Here is a 26,015-nt window from a genome sequence, read left to right as displayed (position 1 = left end):
TAAAAGACAAATCAAGTATAATCCACGTCGACACCACCCACAGTTTTACAAGTTGCCAAATATTGTAGGGGTGTAGAGTGGGGTCAGGTTGGAGCACATCCACCTAAGCTTCAAGGTCAGCAGAATGATTTATTGTTGCAACTTATAATCATTCTTATAATTATGATGTGCGTTCTTGTCGTATCGAAAATACAATACAAAGGATTTAAAATATCATGTCACCTTTGACCTCTGACCTCTCCTTCAAGGTCAAACAGATAAAGGTGCTGTATAGAGCTATTTAAAATGAAAATAGATTTTCAGACTGACCGAATGTAAGTGTGGGATACGTTCTGAGTATAGCTGATTAATTTTATATGACTTTTGTTTTGTACATCACAGGAACAGGTTACGTTTTTAACTTTAACTAAATGTACCAGTTTGAACACGTGTACGGTGTCACAGTATTATTCTGTTGGAAAACAACATAAACTTAGCAAACACTTAAACTAATTTTACTAAACATCAAAACGAATGTTACACATGTACTGTAACATATAAATAAACACTCAAAATTATGTTAATAATTATGCTGTTAAAACCTGTTTGAACAGAGCAAATAACCAAAGCCTGCACGTTGTTTGTACTGCTCTATAAAAGAGCTTTAAAATAACAAAAATTAACCAAAAACCCAAAATGAATATGTACAAAACACAGAACTGTTAAAGTAAGTAATGCCCACAGAATGCTTGTTAGTTTTTACTGATTTATAACACATTAATAACTTTTTCCTGGTAAAATCATTTCTTTGTGTTGCAAACTTTTTTATGCAATTTTGTTAAACAAATCACACACAAACACACGAACACTACAGTTGAAAAAAACAATCCAGTTCACCTCTTGAATATATATATTTTTTGTCCTTCAGACATCCATCCAACTCCAGCCATGAATAAAAGGAAGCCTGGCTACAAACAACCCACTCTGGTTTTGTTTGAATTAACAGGATGGTTTCAAACTTTGTTAGCTGTGGTGGGAGCGCCGAGAACAGCGAAGCCAAATATCAGAGAAAACACTTGGAAACTTCAAGCCTCTAATGAAGTTTCTCGTCTGCACTTTGAAAGACTGAACGCTCCGCTTTACTCCACCCCTCAGTTACCAACTTGACCCCCCTCCTCCCTTCACTCGCACACACACATGTGCAGATATTCAAAGACACACAAATAACACACATTGCAGCATCCCCATTAGCAATTCATGAGCGGCGTCTCATTAGACTTTAAGTTTTACCATAGGCCTCTGAAGTATATGGCTGGAGCAGTTATTAATATTTCATAGTCTCCCATGGAGGAACTAAAAACGAAGTCGACCCGCTTCCGCTACAAAGTGACTCGCGCGCCTCGTTTCTTCCTTTCTTTCCACTTCTCTTTCACCCCCTCTTTTCCCTGTTTGTTAGACCGTCTCTCTCTTCCCCTCTGCTTGCCGTTCGCTCCGCCGCCGTCGCTTTCTACCTTGCTCGCTTCCGATCCTTCTCTGCCACACAGACCTTAACTCAAACTGACTTAATTGGGCTGTCTTTGTTCTGGGAAATGTGGGCATACCTTCCCCTTCTCCCCAGCAGAGAGTGAAAAGAGAAGTCGAAAGTGAAGAGGAGGTGGGGAACGACAGATGAAGGGAGGGGAAACGATGTAGGATAAACCTGGGTCTACAAATAACCCATGTGCCCTGCTCGGGGTGAGGGGGACTCGGAGGTCGGGAGGTGGGGTGGGTAGGGGTGTGACAGAGATGTGTGTGTGTGTGTGCGTATCTGTGTGTGTGTGTGTGTGTGTGTGTGTGTGTGTGTAGACAAAGATGGGGAGGGGAGTCTCAAGGGTTCACGGGTTGTCTGTCAGACTGGCAGACAGGAGTTCTGCCCCCGAAACTAACCCATGCATGAATAAGTCAATAAAACTCTGTGTGTGTGTGTGTGTGTGTGTGTGTGTGTGTGTGTGTGTGTGGATTGGTGAGAGTCAGTAAAGGGAGGGAAGAGAAGAGAATGAGATGAGGATGATGAGGCTTCTGGTTTCCCAGCATCTGTGACAAAGAGACAGACGCCACACTGACAATGAGAAACAGGCTCAGTGAGGCTCGCACACTCAGAGAGAGAGAGGACAGTTACTGCATGTTTGTATGTTGTGTGGAAGTTTGTGGGAATATTCTCTGTTACACGTGTGTAAGGATTCTGCAGCGCTCTCAAACGGAGACCAGAAACCAACCACTTACATTTTTTAATGCTTCTTTTTCCAAGACAAAATAAATAAATAAATAAATCAGTTGATTTTGCTCATAAAGAGCAGTCAAAGGTACATTTACTGTTTGTTGAACAAACTGTTTGCAAACTGTTTGCAAACCTCTTGCTAAGATTTGCTCACAGTTAGTGTTCAGTCTTTACAGCTTTTTCTTTAGAAGCTGACTTTGTCCCATTACTGTGATGGACTGGGACCTGTTCACGGTGTACCCCCCCCCCCCTCACACAAACTCAGCTCCGTTTTTGTCAAATTAACATATTTATCTAATTTGTTACATTTAAAAATGTAAACATGTCTCTTGGACATTTTTGTTGTTGCAGGTAGTTTCATGGAGTCCATCCTGGCAGGTTTGGTGTAATCTTGATGACAAAAAGTGAACCTGTTCAGGTTCTGAAGCTTCACACAGAAACGTCTCTTCCCTGATTTAAACCAGACTAACGTCCCGGACTGGTAGCACCACTCCAGGCTCTAGGTGTTAATATATGGTGGCTCCTGCAGTTCTAGTTCCCCTGGCACGCATGTATTCCTCAAAGTGACAAACCAGTCCTGCGCAATGAAAAGAATGATTTAATAAGAAAAAGAAAAGAGATGTGCTGGCGGAAGAGGGAGGAGGGGGAGAGAGAAACAGAGGATGGAAACAATTCAGTGTCCTTGAAAACCAATAAGGCTAATTTGAATTTGAGACTGAGGACTTCTTCTCTCGTCTTTCACCTCGTACGACCTCCTCGTCGCCCTTTTCCTGCATTCCCCAATCAGTTTAATCTCTCTCTGCTCATCCCTCACAGATGCTCTCCCTCTCCTTTCTCCATCCCTCCCATCCGTCGTTCGTTACGGCACACTCTCACCAAAGCAGATTTTTGCCTGATGGATAGGCTCTGTGGATGTTTGTGCAAAAGCTCTGTCAGATCTTCGTGTAGTGAAAGCCGGGAGGCGGGCAGTTCACCTGGGGACATGTGTGACATTAAGAGGTGGAAGCTGAAGGAAGCGCTGCAAAGTGTCATTGTGTTGTCGTTCTCAGTGCTTAGATCGAGGTGTGTTTTAGCCACGCAGCGACCTGTTAGCCATGGGAACACTGCTGCATCCACATTGCCCCCCAGGCTCTCCCTCCTTCTCTTCCCATCAGTTTTTCCCTCTGCATTATTGCAACAGACTCTTTGGTTCTCCAACATGTGTGCAGCCTCACAGGCATCTTTACAAGTCCTCCTCTCTCACATCTTCACCATAACCCCCTCCAGCCTTTCTCTTCACTCCATTCTGCCCTCACTTTTTCTTCCCCGTCTCTCTTTCTCTCTCTGTCTACGATGGTCAAGTCTCATGGGTAGAAGACAGTTGGCAGGATGCGAGCTTGCTGCCATGGAAACAGGAACCCTCCCTCTCCCTCAGGTCTCCTTAGCAACTAGTAGCTTGGCATTGTAGTAATGAGCCGTCCCAGCATGCCATGCTTGCGAAGCGCGAGATGTGTGTGGGTTTGTGTGTGCGCGTGTTGGTGTGGCTTTGTGTTTGCAAGGGTGAGATTCACGCAGTCAGAGTGCTGTGATGTCAACTGATAAAGCAGAATGACAACTTTTGTAAAGTCTGACAATACGTTCATCGTCTTTCCCCGCGTCTCTTCAATTTCCTGCCACGAAGGAGAAATGAATAACCTTGATCTGGTTATTCTTTCAGTCAACACATGTCCCACATGTTTTAGTGTGATTTTTTCCCCCTTTAAAATTGAAATATTTCCACAGAGTGTGTCTGACAGGAGACGTGCTCACTGGAGAGTGTGACAGTGTGAACTGGAAAATGGTTATCTGGGAGAAAATGATCAGGTCTTATCTGCTGGGTTTGAATCTGTATGTAAAGGAATAACTGAATCAAACTCTACTGTCAGGTACTTATCACTACTCTTTATTATATATATATATTTATTTTATTATTTATTGTTATTATATAGAATAATGGAGTTATTACAATTCATGCAAATGTACTCACTAAGGAATCAGCATGTACACATCTACATGATCATATTGGCTGTTTGCTGATGTGAAAAGAAGCAGAATATTTCATACTTCAGTCATATAATAATACTCCATGAACACATGCATGACTACAATATGGATCTTTTCATTGTTTCATTCTTCTGTTCTCACCAACTGTTCGGTTAGCTTTCAGCTACTGGAAGGTTTAAAAAACAACAAACAAACTGCAGTTTTTAGGTCACTAGACCAGCAGCACAGAAGCAACAAACCGCTAACTTATGGCGAAGGGGCGGGATTAAATAAGCATTCCTTTTCAATATGTAGCTGAATCAGAACAGGTGAAGTCATATTGAAGTGTTCTTTGCTAATTGAACTTTGTGTATTGTTTACATGAAATAAATTAACACACAAACAACAAACATGTTGTACGTCACAGGAGGCTGTATAATGCTTCATGTTAAATGTAACTATAAATGCACGAGTTTCCCTGTGGCTGGAGGAGAGCTGTTGTGTGCACTCATTGATCCAGCCTGTATTAAAGTATGAACATCGGCCTGTTTACTGATGATGCAGTGGAGCACTGCTGGGACTGAACTGAGTGTGTGATTTCAGGTGATTTGGTCTCGTAGTGTCATCACTGTTACAAAGCTGTTATTTACGGTCTAATTCTAATTTATTTGTTGATCAGGTACACAAAACAATTTTTCTTAGCTATTTTCTCTCTCACCTCGCCTGCTGATGTGGACAGGCCTTCTCATGTACAGAAAGCCCAGACTGCACATAAAGGATGGTTCTCGATATAATGCTCGGGGCTTACGGACATCACCGGAGTTTAAACTCTTACACCGTCTCATACCAGAGTACTATATTTATTTGTTACACTTGTTGTTTTATAAAGAGATATCTTTATACAGCACAACTGCTTCTGGATGCACTAACACTGTTACCGGGACTCGTACGTCATTGTCAAGTGTAATATAATAAAGCTAACATCAACACACATCTGACTGAATAGGAAGAAGTGCAACAAAATGGCAACTGGCCGTTATCATGGAGCTGGTGATGTTGGTGAAGCAGTAAATGTTGTGTTATACTTGATTCAAGCAGCAGTTTGGGAGCAAAGGTTCTTGGGCTCTGAATATTCAACAACACCTTCGTTTTTTCAAAGAAATAATGAATATTCAGTATAAAATATTTAATACTCATGGTCACGATTAAGTGGCTTTTCAGTGGCACTTTGGATTGAATCAAACTAACCTGTAATTGAACTGTACGTCTCCAAAGCTCATCACCTCTTCTTCATGAGTTTGTTATTCAAGGCTACAATGTTGTCTTTTCCACACTATTCTGGATGAAAGGCTGTGAAAGCGTGTCCTCCATCTTTGTTTCTTCAAGTCAATCTAGCCTTTTTCTCACTCAGCCTGCCGGTGTATCAGCATGGATCAGTTCATGTGCTGAGTGCTGAGATGGGCGCTGCTCTCCTGAGACCTGATTGCAGGTGTGATCAGTCCTGTTTATCAGCTCCTCCTTTGACTCTCGTAGGCGTCACGATGTTACACCTGGTGTGTGAAAGCTCTCGGGGGGAGGAGTCAGCGGTTTAGGTGATATGCTCTTGTTACTATGATGTGGGGCATTTTCATTGTTTGTATCATTTTTTCCTCATTTTTGTCACAAGCAAAACTCCATGAAATCTGCAAGGTAATGTAACTTTAGGATAATGAAACCAGAAAAGGATTCAATCACATGTATTTGACACTTTGCAAGTGATTCCCCCAAAATACAAACATTTAAAAAGTGATCAGTATAAACATGTAAATGCTGCAGAGGTGAGATAGCTTTCCTTAAACGACATCTAAACTATCAAAATAAGAGCATTTTAGAGCAGAAAGATTACTCCTACAGTGCTTTATTTAAATGTAAGTAGCAGAACATGCTGGTTTTGCTCTCTGTGATGTAAGGACGGCCAACAGGAAGTCCATCAGTCTTTACAGAGCTGGCTCTGGCCCATGGACTGGGCATCTCTGGCACGCAGGGAGGATTTTCTGATCCCCTGCCCCGCTTTCAGATGCTCGTTAATCTGCCTGCTCTATTTTTATCTGCCCTCTCCCCTCGCCCCCGGGCTCTCCGCCTTCACTTGGCTCCTTATGTCCTTCTGCAGAGGGAGAGCCTCGGCAGGCCGGCAGCTCCAATTAGAGGCCTCTTCGCTGGGAATTGGGCTTGCTGTCCGCCCCCAGTCCCTCAGGCTCTTTTCTTGTCTACCTTTTCTCAGGTTGGTCCCTTCTCTCCCAGTATACCCCACCCCCTACCGGACCCCTCTAGAGCTTGTGGAGCTCCACAGGGAGTGAGGGGGAGTGAAAGGCCTTCTGTCGCCCGAGGACTGGCTCTAGTCCCTCGGCTGCACTTTGAGAAGAAGCTAACTGGTGCACCTTTCAGGAGGCAGTCTCAGCACAACTGCAGGACACACTAACTCTGATCCAATTGTCACAGCCACAACAGGACCATCTGAAACTGCTGCTAGCAGTGTAAACACAGTAATGCATCCTGAGCACCTAAAGAGGGGGATTCTTGTTTGATGAGCTGCTCACATCGTGACCCAAAGAACATGCCAGATGAGACAGACGTGTATAAATGAAGCCAAAGCTTGCTTTGTTTCAAGCTCCTGTATTAAAACCTTTCTTAATTGTTTGGTTTGGTTTGCACCAAAAATGTTGTCTACTTTAAACGAGGTGGTTCTTTATGCTACCCTTCAATGATTGCGTGTTTCTCATGCACTAATCTGCATTCTAGCTCATTGCTCTGTGCTGCTTGTACACAACTACGCGTTGTCTTAAACGTTAAAGTTACAGTGGTTTCTCTGACCTATTATTTTCCTGCAGTCAAGAAAAGAGAGAGAAGAATGGCATCTCTTTCACCAGCTTAGCTCCCACCCAAACTCAGCTTGCTCACACCTTCTCCAACCCCATTAATCCCTCAGCCTCCCACTTCTTTATTTCCCTTCAAAGAGACAAGCACAGCCCGTGACATCAGTCACAGGAAGTGAATCTTTAGCGTTGACTAATTTCCATCGATTGCCTCCAGACAGGCTTAGCACACAAGACCCATTCCTACACAGATCCTGGCTGCTCTCATTTAAGTCTCCCCGCCTGCAGAAAACGCTTCACAATGAACGCAGTCAGTGCTTTTATCTTCTCCCCCACTCCTGCTTATTATCAAATAAATGCGCGGCATAGAGAGATACCCATTGACAGGACCGTGCATAATGACTCCTGGCTGTGTGAAATGGATTAATAAATAATGGTTGAGCAAACGGCTTTGCCTAGTCCCGCTACTTTTCAACACGGCGCGTAGAACAATCCACTGCTGGACCACATCTAATGGGACACTGCATGAAATGTAAAATGCAACAGTCTGCTTCAATGCGCTGTGGAATGCATTATAAATTAGAGGTGGGCTTCTTAAAACGTGTGGACTATCAAATCCACTGCATGACATTCTGTTGAATCCTCTTCAAGAGGCGTTCTGTCCTGCGAGGACGGAGAGGTAAAACGTCCAGGAGCTGGACTCGCCCGTGTTCCCTCGTCTCGCCGCAGCTGACGGTAAATCAGTTTCCTCTTTGCTGTCACGCGTACACCTACTGAAAGTCACACGGTCAAGCCTGCAAACACCAAAGGCCTCCTTGTCTTTAACAAAGCATCCGTCCCCTGTCAGTGACACATTGCTTCATTAACACTCTTGGCTTTGGGAATATTGACAGATTTCAAAATGGCAGAGAGTAAAAGTGCTCGCGCTGCCTATTCTGCACCAACGGGGCTTAAAAGAGACCAACCTGAGGCTGCCACTGTACCCGTGTGCCAAAGTAATAAGTCTGTCTGAGACACGGGGTGAAAAGGTCTCAATCTCCTTAACGCTAGATTAAGGAGCAGCTTGATCAAGGCGTCTTAAGTGCTTCATTATGGAATCAGGATCAATAGCCACTAAGACGAATTGAGCTAGGAGCTTCGGTAGGTAGAGATGATTGAATAGAGGCTAATGACTTCTCAGAAGCCTTTTATAGCAGAGGAATGGCTCATACTGTATGTGCTGCCTGTGGTACTTGTGTTTGTTTAAATCACACGGCTCATGTTTCAGTAGCACGCGAATAACCAGCACGGACTTTTATTAGCAGGGAGACGCTAACGTGGGCCCTGGAGAAAAACATGTTTTCTACCAGGAGCAGCGACAAATAGCACGGGGTCAATCCGGATGTATTTGGAAGACCCGCGAAAACCTGTGCTTGTTTTTCTCGAGTCCCAGTAACCGTCTGACCAATTATGTCTATCAATGGTGTGCCCACCCTCAGTCGCCATGATCCGACCAATCCCCACCCTGTCTCTGTGGTTTCAGGGTGAAACCCAGCTGAGGAGTGCCCAGAATTAACCAGGATTAGCCTTGGATTGTTAGGGATTACTCAGGCTGGAGAGGGATTAAGTTTGATTGCCAGTTTAGAGTGGGGTGGGTGGGGGCGGCTTGTGCGAGTCTGTGCCCACGCACGGCGAGGCGAACGAGTTGTGAAACACCGTACGTATGGTGGTGTTTACATGTGTGGCATCTAATGTTGTTGTTGATTTGGCCGAGCTCAATTTATAGCACCTTTACAAAACGCAGCAGCGCTTCACAGAGAGGACAAACGAAGAAAAGGACGACACAAGAGCAGAAAATGAGAAGAGGAAAAATAAAGAAATTACAGTAGACTGAAGATAATAATAACAATTGTAGCCAGATAATGAAATAACAGGCCCTGGGGAGCAGACATGTAAAAGGTTTCCCTCGCTCCAACTTATGAGCAAGACCGAGTGAGAAAAGAGACACAAATCGGCTGCGTGTCTTACAGATGTATTGCATCACTTTGCTTCTCATTTTGCTCTCTTCTGTTCTTCTGGCATCTTTTCCTGACTTTCTTGGACCATATTAACACGTTTTTATGTTAAGTTTCATTTAAAACAATATATATAAAATATAAAGATCCAATAGAAAGGTGGAGAGTCTGTCCACATCACCAGCTTTTTTTACTTTACAAATCAGAACTGTAAATTAGGGACAGCTTTGTCTCTGACGGCTGTTCATCATCAAAAAACAATGCAGTTTAATGAAGGAGTCTCCATCCATTTGAATGTCAGTAATGCTGAGAGGCCTCACTTAATGTGCCACAAAACCACAAATGCTGGTGGGATGGCTTTTAATAACAGATCTAAAGCACGGACAGAGCTAAAGTGCAACGAGATGTTTAAATATGTGGAAACTGTGTTTGCTCTTTGCGTGCTGGTACTTTCTGTTCCACAGAGCTAACATACAAGGCTTTTCTCTATACGCACGTATAGCTTCATTGATAGAAATATTAGAAAGGCAACATGAGGGAAAAGAGCAGAATGGGTTGAGTCATTTGCGTTGCTACGCAACACAAACTGGATAATTTGCAATACATGTAATTAGTGTTAGCTAGCTCACCCAGAATGAAAAAGGACAAGGGGGTTGAAAATAATAATAATCAAGAAAATTAGCCATTGCTCTGTTATTGCTTTTCTGAAAGGGAGTATGTCGGCATGCAGCTGAAGAGGACGCATGCTTTCTAAGCATTCAAAATGCTATTTGCAGGAAAAAAATGCAGGTGCAGAGCAGACAAAACAGCAGCAGGATGACATGACCTACTGCAGTCTGAGAGCATCATCTGATGTATTGCACTAGACTTAAACAGACTGCAGGGATGACATCGTCTGCATGCTCACTGCGAAAGTTACAGTTTGATTTGTTCAGAATGGGATGCACTGATCAGCCTGTTTAAACAGATGTATAATGTCCTCTGTAGGTCAGCTTTTGATGAACGATGCTACTGTTGCATTATGGGAAACGCACTGTAAAAGCTTGGTTTGCACTGTGAAGCAAAGGTAGGCCATATTAGTTTCTTCTGCTTCAGCTCTGTCTGTCGTTTATAATCGTCCCGTCTTAAATACAACAGTCACAGAAATCATAGGCGAGACTTTTCAAAACACTAATGGAAACAAGTCTGATGCAGCGTCTCTCACTAACATATCTCTGTCCTCTGATCTGTAGCACATGTTCCCCTCATGTTAATGTTTTCACTTTGAAATGCTGCGTATGTGAAGTTTGAACTAAGATTTTTTCCGATTCTATTTGATATCTTTTCTGTAATTTAATCTCACAGAGAGAAATATGAGTACTTGTCCTTCCAGTGTCCTAGTTTGGAACTGTAGCCCAGTGTGTTTTTAAGGGGGAAACAACAGGAAATCTGTGTAAGCACAGATTTGTGTGTCTATGGACCATTAGCTAACAACTGGACTGACTATTCCCTGACTCAGTGAAAGAAGTGCCAGGGTCAGACTCACTCAGTATTTACGTATAATATACAGCTGTGAAGTTGGATACAGTGCAGTGGATTCCCTGTAGAGGAGCAGGGTGGATATGAGGACAGATTCAGTTATTGTTCTCTCTCAGCAGTCCATCTCCGTCAGCATTAGCAGAAAGGCAGAGACAGAGAGCAAAGGGAGCGGGCTCCTCCACGTCAGATCAGTCTTATTGGCAGCTTAATATAAACACAGCTATGGCCTACATAAGCCTGGGAATCTATTTTTACTTATTTTTTATTCTAGCCAAAGGCTACGCTTGAGGATTTCACTCCAGCTATATAGCTGTGATTACCATTATAACCTGCAGACTGTCCAAAGTCCCAGTGTAGTGTGATCAAAGACATTTTCTGACATTAAACACGTTGGACAGCTACTCCCACAGAGACAGAAGCCTTTGGAGTCAAGTAGTTTCAGTACTTTTTTTGTTGAAGGAGAGGTGTTATAGTCTCTTGGACCCACTGTAGCCAAAGTGATTGTTGGGTTTGTCTCTGTATGTATTACCGTAGGGTCTGCCTTACAATACAAAGCGCCTTGAGGAGATTTGGTGCTGTATAAATAAAGTTAAATTAAATTGACACCATGCTAAAAAACAAATTGTTCTGATTTGTGGGATGAGACCATCCTTTTATGAAGATAGTTTCTGTTAAAACTTTATAAAGATCAAAGGGAAATTCACCTTTACCTGCAAAATGCTGCTGAGAAAAGTCCTTCAGTTACTTAGCTCACACTGATTTAAACATAAATACCTGTCAGTGCCGCACGTTTCAACAGCGTAACAGACTGCAGACTCCAGAGTGATGATACGGCTGAATTATCACCTTACCATTAGACCACCGCTGCACATTAGGGGAAATAATTTACAGGACAGCATTAGTTTTAGCTCAGTGCAACTAATACACTGATGATTGAATATCAAAAAAATGAGTTTTGTTTCAAAAGGTCAACATGATACTTTATTATCTATTATCCTGTGTGCAATTATTGATGAACTGAACATACACACTTCTTTATTTGAGGTTTCATTTGATGAATTACACAAAAAAGTCTCAAGTCTAAACTTGAAAATGCAGGCAGTGTGGTGCAGTGGAAGAAGCTCAAGTAAGTTTAAATAAGTCTTAATTTCAGGATAATTCATTTAAGTCTTTGTGCAGTTATTGTTTCAGAATGGCTGACAATCAGGAATCATTATATTTAAGCAGCCACATGAAGATACACATTATAAAAGCAGGGACAGCAACAGCAGACTGCTGTTGTAGCATAATTGTTGCTCTTGTAGGTGTACAGAAGCCCCTCCCCCCACTACACACACACACGCACACGCACACACACGCACACACACACGCACGCACGCACACACACACACACGCACACGCTAATCACAGCTTGGTACAGGTAGTGAGGCGTTGGGACTACTAGTGATTGAGCCTCCCTGGTGGATTAGAGCAGGAATCTGACAGACTCAGATAAAAGGCTGTTTGGAGTTGCCTGCAGCATCAAACAGCATCAGCCTCCTCCCCCCACTTCTCCTCCTTACCATCACCTCCCCTCTCTTCACTACGCCTCTTTTGGTTTACTCTGTTGCCATGGCTACGCTCAGCCGGAGCCGTCACGTTGCGGAGGAACCTGTCAGGGTGCCGCTCTCAGATCACCTGATGCGGGTCGCCTCCACTGGTGGCCTCTTTCACATGGTGTCATCGTTCAATTTGGCTTTGATTAAGTCTGCTCTCCATAGCGAGCTGCAGCGCAGGAGTGCAGTCGCTCTATTTCTTTGGTAAATGTTGAGCTTGTGCAATTTTGTTGACCTGGTGTTTTGGAGAGGACACTTTGAAACAACAGGAAAAAACCATAAATACAGCTCTCGTAGCCAATTTCCACATCTGTGAAGAGAGTCTAGTCAAGGCAGCGTGATTTGAGTGGAGGATAGGTAAACATTACCTGTTAGGAGTCACACCGTGGGGCTGGGTGGGCTCTTCTGCATGAATGAAAACAGCAGTAGGTGGGATACAAGACTGATCCCAAACCCACATAAATTCTTCCTGTAAACATTTTGTGAGAAACCCATTACCTGCACCTCTGGATGCTTGCTTTTCATAATGTGCTGTCCAATTTGCAGCCAGTTAACTCTGTGTGTGTGTGTGTGTGTGTGTGTGTGTGTGTGTGTGTGTGTGTGTGAGTGAGAGGGATACATATGCTGATTCTATAGACAGCACTGAAATATTTAACAGGGGTTTGCACCTTAGGTTTGTTTCTGGTTGATATTTGCATGTATGAATAAATGACTGAATGGATGAATGACAGAGGAGAGGTGGTAGCTGAAGTTTTGCGAGATGATGGGAGGACAGATAGAGAGAGAATAAGAGAGAGAGCGAAAATGAGCAATGTCGGGATCTAGAGAGGCTGGGACACAGATAGGGAGATGAATGGGGCTGAGAGCAGGAAAATTGGACAGGGGACGGGGAGTGAATGAAGATAGAGAATGGCTCGAGATATCAGGAGACAGAGATTGTGAGCTATGTGCAGGTAATAAACAAGGCAGAAATAGATAGATATCTCCAGAGAGGAAAAAGAAAAGTGTGTGATTGCGGGCATTGGGGTAGATATTTGGAGGAATTGTTGCTCCCAAAAGACCAAAAAACCAAAGGGAAGAAAGAGAGGGCAGAATGGCGAGGAAAACTGGAAAGAGTGTGAATAATGACACAAGCCGGAAAGATTTGGATGAACATGCTGTACTTAGCCTAACTTGGCCAGCTGAGATGATGTGTATCCCTGCTAAGCTCTCCTTCAGGCAGGCTTAGATCTCATCAACTCACTCCAGGTTGGCACCAGTTTCAAATGCTGCTGCAGAGCTCTGGATTAACTATACAGCCGTCACTCAGACACTTAAACAGGGGTCTGGAGAGGCTTATCGCATACTCCCCCCCACCACCCCACAGCGCTCCACACCCACCCACAGTCGCTACATCCGTCTCCATTTCAAAGCGACTTACAGAAGGACTTCATTATAAAGCTATCTGCCGTGGTCACCTACGGTCGTGCTAATTGTGCCATGATTTTTAAAAGAGGTCAGATGAGCACGTCCCTCCCGTCCTCCCATTTACTTCCACTGTAACTTATTCCAGGCCTCTGTAGTAGTGCTTCTTTTTTTATTCTGGTGCTCTTCCACAGCTTCTCGTGCCAAATCCCCCTCCTCCCCCCTCTTCTTCTCTGGCTGGATCTCAGGCTTTCATATTTGGAGGCCCTGCAATCGATATGGGCTGTCTGTGATTGGGTTGCCTTGTGTGATTCATTTCTGTAACCTTGGTGATGGTTTGATGTAGAGGCTGCACCCATGTCCATATTATGACTCACTGAGCGCGTGTGGAGAGGAGAGGCAGGTCAAGGGAGATATTGATTGGCCCTTCACTTTCCCTGCCCTCTTTGCTCACCCCTCCATCTGCTTTTTCTTTATCCATCTTTTCTCGCACTTGCAGTGCTGCCTCCATAGTTTAGCCATAATTCGAAATGACTTTGTTTTCTCAAGAAATGATTATTTAACCCTAAATGTTCCCTCGGGTGTTAACATTTATCAATTTTCTTCTCTCTCTGTCTCTTCCTTTCTCCTATTTTTCTTTCTTGTTGCAGAATTCTATCAGGCACAATCTGTCGCTGCACAGTCGCTTCATCCGGGTGCAAAATGAAGGGACGGGGAAGAGTTCCTGGTGGATGCTCAACCCAGAAGGCGGGAAGATGGGAAAGGGACCAAGGCGACGTGCATCTATAGACAATGGCACTCGCTACCTGAAGACGAAGGGTCGCATCAGCCGGAAGAGAGCAGGGGCCATGGGGCTCCAACGAGGACAAGGTCAGGGAGCTGGACCAGCGATGCAAGGCTCCCCAGAGCACGGCAGTCCAGCGGCGAAAGGAGGTGTGGGCATAGGTGGAGAGGAGTATGATACTTGGACAGACCTCCATTCCCGCACGTCATCTTCTGGCTCCACATTGAGCGGCTGCCTATCTCCAATCCTAGCTGAGGCTGAGGCTGATGAACCAGAGGAGGGTGGACTTTCCAGTTCAGCTTCCCCAAGAATATACCCAAGCCCCACTAGCACGCGTTCCCCAGCCTTGGGCACTGGAGGCCACTGTCCCACGGTGGAGTTGCCTCAGCTGACTGACCTGACTGGGGCTATCAGTCTAGATGAGAGTGGCTACCCCCAGCCACCACAAATTAAATGCAATGGTTATCCCTATGTGCCTGGACCCAAGGCAGAGGGCTCCTATTGTGCGCCAATGTATGGACAGCCTTCTATGGGCATGCTACGCCACCACACTCCCATGGAGACCATCCAGGAGAACAAGCCAGTCAGCTTCCAGCGCCCAGTGAGGGGCTATTCAGAGAACAATGCCCTGCAGAGTTTACTCACTGGAGGTCCTCGATATTGCAACAAAGACACAGTCCTGAGCCAAGGACGGGAACCACACACATTAATGACACAGGGAACCAATGGCATTCACAGCCAGCACAACCACAATCAGAATCGCAGCCACAATCAGAACCACAGCCAAGAGCATGCTCGCAATGCAAGTCTACACAATGACCATGACCAGAACACAACTCACCATCAGAACCACAATCAGGGTCACAAACACCAAGCCTGCCTCGACTACGCACACAGTCACAAGCCACACCCGGCTCACGACTACGGTTCGAGTCATGATCACAATCACGGTAAAGTAAATCCTAGCCATGATCACAACCCTCACTCCACGCAGAGTCACATGCACAACCACAATCCCCACAACCCTCATAACCCTATGCATAGCGGGCCTCACCATCAGGCTCTTTCCCCAAGAGTGAGCACTGACATCCTGCAGCCCTACAGTCTCAAGACCTCTAACCACTATGGACCCCGTCCCCACCTCCCAACATCCACTTCCCTGCCCCCGAACCCTGCCGGCGTCATGGATGTTCCCCAGGACCCCTGCCGCCTGGCATGCGCACCTCACCCTCGTCACCAGCCTTACCCTGGAGCTCACCATCAGGGTATGACTGACTCCTGGCACGGGTTCTACCCCAACAGTCACCAGTCAGGGAATGCTGGTTACCAACCTCAAAACTCCCAGAGTAGAATGGCTGCTGACTTGGAGATGGAGAATGTCCCTAATAGTCTAGACTGTGATGTGGACTCTATCCTGCTCAATGATTTTATGGATACAGAAAACATGGACTTCAACTTTGACGGTTCTCTATCCCAGGGAGTGGGGATGGGGATGGGCATGAGTCTAGGGGCTTTTGCATGCCCCCCACCTTCACACAGCAACCAGAGCTGGGTGCCAGGGTGAACTTACGCCCAGGGGTACATACAGACTCGTGACCAGAAAGCTCATTCCCTGGGCTGGGCTGCTGTTTGGCTGTAGCCTTGGACTGACTGACTGACTGTGATTCTGTATCATCATTTTGTTTTCTGGGGACTCCCCACACTCCGATGTTGTGCTCTTTCTCTTACTTAAAAGCCTTCCGTCTCCATATTGAACCTGCCCCCAGTTAGCACAGTGCTAAAGCAACCCTTTCATTTTTTAAAATATATTTTTATTCTCTATTCCCAAGCTCATTCTGCCTGTCCCTAAGCTTCCAAGCACTTTATATCCATCTCTACATACAACTGCAGTAACACAGAGACCAGGCAAAGTCATGTTGTGTGTTGGCTTAACTTTAATGTATGCAATCCACTTTACAGTATTAAAGGAGGCGTTGTTCTTGACTTGAGAACATGATCAAACAGCTGCATAAATGTCTTCAGTGTGGAGGTGCTCTCAAACTGGGGGTTAAAAGTCAAGGGAAGGCTTTGAAGTTTAAAGAAAAAAGGTTTTTAGAAGAAGAGGGAATTTGCAGGTATAGAAAAGGGAAGTCCAGGGTGATTGTGACTCGTCTTCTCCAGGTGGACAACTGTGTTTCGTTTCAGGCTCGGCACAGGAGGACAGGCGTCCATTAGGCAACGCTCAGCACTGAAATGCAACGTCCCTTCTTTAATCTCCAAAGTAATGCCAGAGTGATGCATCACTATTGCAAATCTAATGCGCCACTCTGTAGTTTTTCAACCTCCCCCTCTCTCTTCAACTCTGGACACATTGGCTTAATGTGTTTTGGCAAAAGTGATGATTAAACTCACTCTGCACTAAATGGGGGAGGGATTGAAATGGGTGATTTTTGAGGGTGGGGGTGGGGTGGCATTGAGGGGAGATGATAGGAGAGAAGAAATGCAGATATTCCCTCTGTGTCTCTTCCTCTCCATTTAGTGGATTTATGTAGCTTTCTCCATAATGAAATAAGCAACGATCACGGCCTGCTGTGCATCCTGAGGGGCTCTCTGATTGGCCTGTGCCTCATCGCCTCGGCGTGGCACCTTCACCGACTGACCCGAGAATAGCTTAGCGAGCAAGTGTGGTCAGGCCGGCATGTTGATGGAGCTGCTGTCCTCAGACCCCAGGTAACCTTGTGTAATTCACTAACACCCAGGTTCAAGCCCACTATGTGCTTTTACTCCTGTGAATTGCTCACTGATGAACACCGTCAGCAGATTACTATTTGGTGCTATCTCTTCTTCCCAGGCTCCCTCCTATCGCGCCGCCCCAACCCGAGGTTACTCGGAGGGTAAACAAGAGTAATTAACCGCCAAACAAGATGGATGATTTATGCAAGTGTGTGTATTCGCTCATTGGCACAAAGTCATAATTCTCTCCACCTCCCACAAAGCACAAGCAGGGCGTATTTTGAGAGGTGGTACCCAGCGACGAGGTAGAGCGGCTGGGAAGCGGTATGCTCGTAATGTCCTTCAAGAATCCCCTTTACAAGACTCCCCACCCCATCCTGGCCATAGCTTTACTTTGCTGTTGTCTTTTCTTGTGCTTGTTCTGTGATCGTGCAGTTGTCTGTCCTGTTTCGGTACAACGTGGATAGGAGCTTTTGTGTGCATTTTATTTTCTTTGTTCACAGTGGGGAAAACAGGCAAAGGGTGGCAATTGCCAGCCCTCGTTCTGGCAACTGTCCCCTTGAAGATAGAGAGAATAGGGACAAGAGAGGGAAGGAAGGCAGACGGATATCAAGAGATGCTAAGAGGGAGGAAAAGAGCTGAATGAGAAGGTAGGATCTCTAAGACTGTAAGAGATTTGCCAGCTTGGAATTGGCTGTTTCAATCAGGCCAAATGTCAAGTGCTGCTCAGCTAGCTCCAGCGAGCTTTGACCAGAAAGCCACTTCTCCCTCGTGATCAAGGACAATGACGGGTATTTCCATGCACAATTCTTTTGATTTTTTCATTCCTTTTCATGAGTTAAGATAGCCCATTGTTGTAATTCAACTGTAATTTGTTCTCTGGCCTGTGTGCAATTGTGTCAAGCTTCTCGTGGGTGTGCGAGCGTGTATCACAGTGATGTACAAGAACTGATTAAGGGAATATTATTGAGAAATAACTTGCCCTGGTATTGTCTATGCCTGGCTGAGTGCACCAGATAATATATACAGTTTATATTTATTGGTTAGGGAGCTGGGTCTACGGAGGACCAGACCCCTCACTTCTCTGTTTCCTTGATAACAAAGAAGTAGAAAGCTATTTCAGTTTGACGACATTTCATTATGTACATAATCTATATTGACAAAATTGTATTATAATTTTTTTTGCAAATATCAATTTCTTTTCTAAAATGATGTATCTGCTCTTCTGGTGACTGTAAAATAAAAAAACAAATACAAACAAAACCTTTTTGTTTTTTTGCCTCTGTGATTCGATTGGACTGTAGTTTTACATATTTTGTTCTAGTTTGTGTTCATGCTTTTCCAAGATTATGACAATAAAATATAAAGTCATATAAGATCAAGGGTAATTCACTGGCTGAAGATTGTTGATGATGCCAACAGAACTCATATAGGAAAATCAAATTTCAGTGACTAACTGTGAATATTAACAATATTAATACTAATAATGTAATATTAATATTATCAAGTCAACAAATAATTATGCAAAGATAACAAAAATTATAATATGCTATAAATAATACAGTATTTTTGAGGTTTTTCTAGGTGATCATTTTGTTTTCAATAAAACGAGCTGACAAAAATAAGGAACTTCTTTTGACTCTGATTGATCCAAATAGTCAAAAATGTTATAGTGAAAGTGTATAAATGAAAGTGAATGTATAAATGGGCCACTGTGATGACACCCACTACACAGCAAATTCAAAAGTGTTAAATGTATTGGTGTTAGTAGTCTTCTTGCAAAAGTAGAGTTAATTTTACTCTTAGTAGAGTCACATTCCTTTAATGTAACTCTGAGGTGTAATATTATAGTAGTTAAAACCGAGTGTTAAAAATGAGTGTTTCTATGTCAAATCTGGAGGTGTTACAATGGAAACATTAACTCTTGAGCTCTTAACTCCGAACTCCTAGAGGGGCTATGACACTAATAGAGTAAATTCACAGACTCCGCCCCCAGCACCACGGATTCTGATCCAAGCTTAAGTGAAGCCGTTTAAGAACATTTTGCTCTACATATTTCTGAGTTGTTTTCCATGCTTGGTAAGTCATTTTTTCAAAGATTGTTTCACTTATTATTATTATCTTTTACTTCTGTGGCTCTTTGGAGCTGAGACAAAGCTGTGTGAAAGGCATTAGCCATGTTGCTCGGTGATAGCATGATATTCTGTTTTAGCTAGCTGAAAGGTATTGTTTGCGGGCAAATACTACAGCCTTGAAAAAAGCTTGCATGTGAATTTTCAGTCAAATTTTTGGTCAACTTAAATACACCTAAAACAATGTCTAGAATGTGAAATGTTGGTATAATGGTGCTACTTGAAGCCTGAAAACGATCTCCTATAAAAACAAAACAAAACGAGCAAACAGCAGTAGCTGCTGTTTGCTCGTTTTTTTCTCTATATGTCCTGACTGGGTTCTATGTTAGCATTTAGAGCCCTCCAGAGTTTTGTGCACACGGTTTAGGTAAAAATGAAAAAGGTTGAGGTTTTAAATTTGGTTCGGTATTACCTGCTGTCTGTGTGCTTGTCTTTTGGGAAAATACTTTACACAAGTAATGGCTCAAAAATGATTCCTTTTTCTACTGTGCTGCAATTGATTACCGGATTATTTGTACAATTAATTAGTGTCAACTAATTTTTAATCGATTTTTAATCAATCTCCACACAGAATATGCCGTGAATATGAAGGTGGAATATGGGGGAGAGCAGAAGTGCGTTGAAGTTCCACAAAGTGATGAATGAAGGACATGCATATTGTATTGAAGAAATAAGTGATGAGAATGCTGTTATTTATTTGCATTTACCAGCTCACCTATGTCAGACTTTTTGATAAACAAAATTCTAATGAAAGCGAGAACATGTACATTGTTACATCTTTCAGAAAATGTTTTGAAATTGTGGTGCACAGTTCAGAATAAATGTTTTTCAAAAACCATTGCATCTTTTAATGTTTATTTCCAAAGGAATTTCTAGAATTTTCACTTTTTAGAATTAATTAGAAGATAACTCTTATGTAGTTAAACTAAAATACTCTTTGAGAGTTAATATATAAACTCTTAACACCTAGTTAGCATTAGTAAGTGTTAAATTATCAACTCCAGACAGATTTGGTGTTTAACACTGAATCAGAGTTAACTGACCAACTCTCCAAAAAGAGTTAAAATAACACTCTCTGGTGTGGACCCATATAGACACTTTAATAGTGTTGAAATCAAATCTGATAGTGTTAATTTGGACATGCTGGATTTGCTGTGTAGTTTTGGATTCCTTGCTTTGAAGTTACAAAATTAGCTTTTTGGGTTTTTTGGAGCCAGAAATGACCTTAGAGTGCTGAAAGAAAGTTCTAATTTATTAGCTAAAGCTCACTAACTTGGTTAGCAAGTTCCCTTTAAAAACTGTATCGGTGAAACGCACAGACAACAATGTAACAGACCTGAAGCACAAATTCTTAATTTCATTTCAATTGAACTTTATTTATATATCACAACAGTTTCCTCAAGGCACAAATATAATATGAAAACATGTTACTACAAAAGATGTTCACGTGATATTAAAATATGACAAATTAACATCAATAAAACCAAAAAACGCAACTAAAAAGTGCGTTGCATTCTGCCATGCATTATTAATGATGCACGCTGTTTGAAAATTGATGACAAAAACTTCAGTGAAAGTGAAAATTTCTTTCACTTATCTGAAGACGGGTAGCGGGGGCAGCAGCCTAAGCCTCCCTCGTGCCACCTCCAAAAGCTTATCTGAGAAACATCGAGTGTTTCCCAGGCCAGCTGATGATCAGGTCTACGGGTTTCCTCCCAAAAGGACATGGCTGGAACACCAGTAAGACAGAATAACTGTCTAGTTGTACACCATGTTTCTATGATTTCTAGTGCAGAGTACAAAAACCGTGGTTTTACCACATAATACAGCCTTAACATTAGTCAGGTAATTAGTTAAAATAGTCCAAAAGGCAACGCACACAGTGGAAACATCCAGATGCTTTTCTTTCCAAGCTCCTGATGACCTGGATAATTGAGAACCTTTGCAGACAATCCTTGGACCCATTGTCAGACCATGCAAACTACAGAATACCTCTGGGAATTGCTTGAAAGAAATTTCAGTAAAATGGACTAATCTGCCAATTTTAATCTGCTAATTTTTTCAGTTTGATTTTTGGGGTATCTAAGAATTCAGCCCTCTGTAGGAGAATAACTTTTGATTCTAGTGTTGAAGCCAACAAGTGGCAAAAACTGCAGTTCTGCTTTTTGCCACTTGGCAGGCTCCAAAAAGAAGTTAATCCTCATACTGTAGACCAGGGGTGTCCAAACTTTTTTCACTGAGGGCCACATACATAAAAATATAGGAGGGGCGGGGCCACTTACTAGAAATTAGGTATATAACCTTAACTGTAGTGTATTAAAGTTAGAAAAATCACTTAAAAGTGGTCAAATGTGTTATATTGTTGAATATAATTAAAGACAAAACTGCCTTCATCACAGCTTTCCATAAATGGATCTTTAAGCTTTGGTAGCTCATTCTCAGAACAGCAGCAGATTTCCTCTTGGACAGAAGATTTACAGCACAGAGAAAAAACAATAAAGGGGAAAATGGGACGGGTACATTTCAAGCTTGTTATTTAAGTTCTTAGGCTTAGCAACACACCTATTAACGTTCGTTTGAAACGGTTATCAACATTAACAGACTGAACTGGACTTAATAACAGGAGTGCATATAATTTTAGTAAATTATTCTGGTGAGTATCAGCTGCGCTGGGTATGTAAATCGGCCCATCCAGCTGCGGTGCTGATCCGACGCCACTCGTGCCAAAAATCCGGACAAATGTCACTTGATCAAGGAGCAAATCTGCATCAGATGAGATCAGCTGACTTTGCGTGTGCGTGCGCTGTGCACAGCGGTGTGTACTCTGTGTGTTAACAAGAAAAACGCATATAAGAAAGTGGTGCGGAAAAGCAGGGTAGTGACAGAATTGATGCGCATTATTGATATTTGAAGCATGTGTACCTGCACATGCATGCATATTAACACACGGGTACTGTGGAATATATTTTTACTCACCTAAAGCGCTCGTGCTCTCGTCCACTCCCCGCAAAACATTAGCAGCTGTGCGGCGTCTGTGGCATCGGTGCTCTCATCGCATGTGATGGAGTAAAAATCAAAAGCACAGCTTTATCAGACAGTTGCAGTTTAAAGTTGGCTGACAGTCTTCAGTGTGTGGCACAACTGTATTTCTGGACATGCTGACGTTGTTGAAGTCCTGCACTTTTTCCGGGCACGTTATTTCGGTGACTTTAACGAGGCAGCGTTTTATGAGGTCTCATCTGAAAAAGGCTCGCCATGTCTTGCGATGAGTTGGGCGACCTCATAGCTGCTATTGGAGCCTTTTCCTGGACAATTTGAGCACGAAAAAAATACTGTTGCTGACCCCGCAGGAGAGCTACCCTTTGCTTTAATTTCTGCTCTGGCTCAGCACCAGTGTAGGATGCATAGGCCTGATGTTTGGTTTCATAATGACGTCGTACATTATACTCTTTCATAACTGCCACAGTTTCAGTGCAGATCAAACAGACACACGTCCCCTTGAATTCTTTGAAGAAATATTCACTCTCCCACCGTGTCTGAAATTTTCTGCACTCACTTTCTACCTTTGGCCTCTTTGGTTCTGCCATGTTTGGTAACTTGGGGTAAATTTCTTCTGTGATTGTCCTTTTTGGTGGAGCAACTGCCTTGATCAACAGTAGCGCCCCCTGGTGTTAAAACTAAGAAGTGCAATACACTCAAGCAAAAGTTGAAGTGCGGGCCATTTTCTATTCTATTTATAAAATTACTTGAGGGCCAATTAAAAATGGACCGCGGGCCGGACTTTGGACACCCCTGCTGTAGACTCTTATCATAAAATCTCCAAATTTAAAGGACTGAAAAATATAGTTACAGGCTGATATACAGTAAAATGTGGTTTTTGCTTATGTTGGTATTTTCCTTTCCAAGCTTTCCAAAGTTTCAAGGTTTCAGGTGAACCCACTGTCAGACATCATGATGCATGCTCAGTCATCCAGGTAAGTAAATCTCAAAAAGCTGTTCATCTGGACGTTTTCAGTGGGAGAAACGTTTCATCATCATCATCATCAGGTGACTTCTTCAGTCTCAGCTGACTGCAGGTTTCCAACCTTATAAACAGGACATTTGCACAATGACTGAAACCAGCACCACTGAATGAATACCTAGCCCCACCCTATCATGTGACTTACTGAGAACAGATGACCCAGGATGTGAGTGGACTTTAAGGTGTCTGGGAAGGGATCTGAAAACTGGATTACAGATGACAGACAGTTGGTGTTGTAAGCCACTGCCACTGTTCAAAGATGGTCGATAGGGTGGGGCAAAGTCTCCAAACGGGTTGACCTGAAGCTTTGGCTGATTGTGACCCACACCCATTTGTGATTAGGCAGAGGATCAATACGGGGTCCAGGACCGCTTAGGGACACGCCCATAGGGCTTAAAATCTGGGACTCTCCACCAGTCGCTCTTAGAACTTAGAAGCTTCTCAGATGAAAAGTCTTCAAGAAACTTAAAGAAGTCCAGATGCTTTTCTGTCCAAACTCAGGTCGAAGGATTTCATCCTAATACCTAACAGCAGTCACTCTGCTGTTGCCTAGACTGTAGAGGTCTACTTGTCTCTCCATGGATGTGTCTCCGTAGACATCACTGATCCACCTACAGACAGGGCATGTTGAAAAATGTTACAGGCACCATAATGTTCTCCGCGGTTCTTCAGACACTTTCACATGCATGACATGTGGTCAAGGTGTGAAGAGCCCAGGGTTCCAGTGGTAGACCTGCCAATTCAGGTGTACTATAGAAAATGCTAATGGGGCTCCATGGTACTAGGCCAGTGAGCACTGGATTCACTAGAGGGCGTTTGACCCTCAGGACACCCTCATGCTATTTATTTCTGATTGGTCAGAGACATTAACACCAGTGCCTGCTCGAGGTCACTTTGTAGGTCTCTGGTAGTGCTCCGTCTGTTCATCCTTTCACAAAGGAGCAGATACCAGTCCTGTCCAACTCTCCTAAATCTGCTTGGCATCAAAAAACAGGTGGATCTAAGCTTTTTTTCATGAGCTCAGTACCTTGGGTGGGTGGGTAGGGTAGGTAGGGGTGGCTGTAGCTCAGGCGGTAGAGCAGGTCATCTACTGATCGATCGGAAGGTTGGTGGTTCTATTCCTGGCTTCCCCTAGTGCTCAAGATTGAGTAGAAAGAGCGCTATATAAGAACCAGTCCATTTACCTTCAACAGTTTCTAGTGGAGAGAAGGAGAAGATGGAATAATGGAGCAAGTACGAAAACTTCCTGTGGATGGGAAAGAGTGGGAGTTTGCATTTAACTGTAGTTATAGATAGACTGGAAGAAGTCCAGAAACAAGAAACAAAAGACATGGTATTCAGAGAGGTTTGGGGGCATCTGAGTGTTAGTGTTTTCTCTGTATTACTGTAGGATCCTTAACTTGGCCAGATGGTGAATACAAACCCAGGATCTTCAGTGGTGCTAACCTCCACACCAGCATGCTGTAGAGCTAGTTTATAACATTTGTTTTTGTCCTTTTTGCCCTCAGTTTTAGCTGTGACAAGAGTTGCACTATAAATACAAGCCATTGTTTCCAGATTTGGAAACAAAGGGTTACATAGCAGCTGTTAGTATGTAATAGCTATTAGACATGAGTGTTTAGGTTATTGACAAACTTTTAAATGAGTCGAGAGTTCACTGCTTCATCAAAGTTATAAACTAAACCTTATAAACCTAACACATTGGGGGGGGATCTCTTTATCCTTGAAGAGAGATACAATTTGCACAAAGAAGTCAGTCTATGAACTATGAAATCGCAGTAAGATAATAATTTAAATATTCACTTGTTTCTCATCTCACTCAGTGTTGATGTATACACTCGTATACAACTGAGATGACAATAAAAAATAATTCATTGAAGTTGCAGATGCAATCATATAGTGAAAGAACAATGGAGGAAATATTTGCATGTATTTCTTAGAGTGGGACACTTTAACACCTCTGACCTCGGTTTTGTGGCTGAAAGTGAATTTGTGCACGACTCCCTCTGTGTGTGTGTGTGTGTGTGCGTGTGTGCGTGTGTGTGTGTGCACAGTCTAGGGCCTGTGCGATAAGGCTCGTTAGCAACCTGATGCCGTGCCACAGCTGTGTCTGTCCCAGCGGAAGCTTTCCCACCGAGGGACCGACTGCATCTGCATCTCCATACTGTGCAGCACACACAGACGTACACATGACTATATCCAGGTTTGAGCCTGCAGAGAAAAATGCAAAGCAATACATAGTTAGTGGCAACTTACTTGACTAGATGGCTGATCTTTATACACCTGGGAAGATGGAGGCACCTGGCACTGCATGGAGACACAGACGGACAGACAGGTACACACACACACACACACACACACACACACACACACACACAGTCAGATGCCAATAACACCTCTCCATCATTTCCAGCTCATGCCATTTTATAAAATATGCCTCTCTCGCTGCTAGTTAGCTCATCTGGTAGAGGAAGGTTAGTGTGAGACAGAATGCATAATAAGGACACGCTCCTGCTGCACTCCATGCAAATGTGAAACCTGACGTGTCAGAGCCTTGATGGATCTGTTCTGACAGACACGGTGACAGTGTGGTGACAGCAACTTAAAAACCTACCCTCCTCCCTCTCCCTCTCTCCATCCTCATATATATATACAACCAGAGCATCCTAATGCACTTTCCACCCTAATCTCCCAGTTTCCTTTGCAGCTAGTTTAGAAATGTCCTCATATTTCACACAATATGGAATTTTGTGATCTGACAAAGGT

General features: G+C 43.4%; 1 protein-coding gene across 1 annotated transcript in view; it reads left to right on the top strand.

Moving 5' to 3' along the window:
- Positions 1–18,365, top strand: part of foxo6b (forkhead box O6 b) — a 39,408-nt gene extending 21,043 nt beyond the window's left edge. Inside the window, exon 2 of the mRNA XM_003455221.4 lies at positions 14,251–18,365. Coding sequence (XP_003455269.2) covers positions 14,251–15,948 — 1,698 coding nt within the window. The 3' untranslated portion in view covers positions 15,949–18,365. The remainder of the gene's footprint in view (positions 1–14,250) is intronic.
- The last annotated feature ends 7,650 nt before the right edge of the window (positions 18,366–26,015 follow it).

This window comes from Oreochromis niloticus, linkage group LG22 (genome assembly GCF_001858045.2).
Source record: "Oreochromis niloticus isolate F11D_XX linkage group LG22, O_niloticus_UMD_NMBU, whole genome shotgun sequence".
NCBI lineage: Eukaryota > Metazoa > Chordata > Actinopteri > Cichliformes > Cichlidae > Oreochromis > Oreochromis niloticus.
The sequence above is the reverse complement of the archived record's forward strand: the minus strand, read 5'-3'. Positions and strand labels throughout refer to the sequence as shown.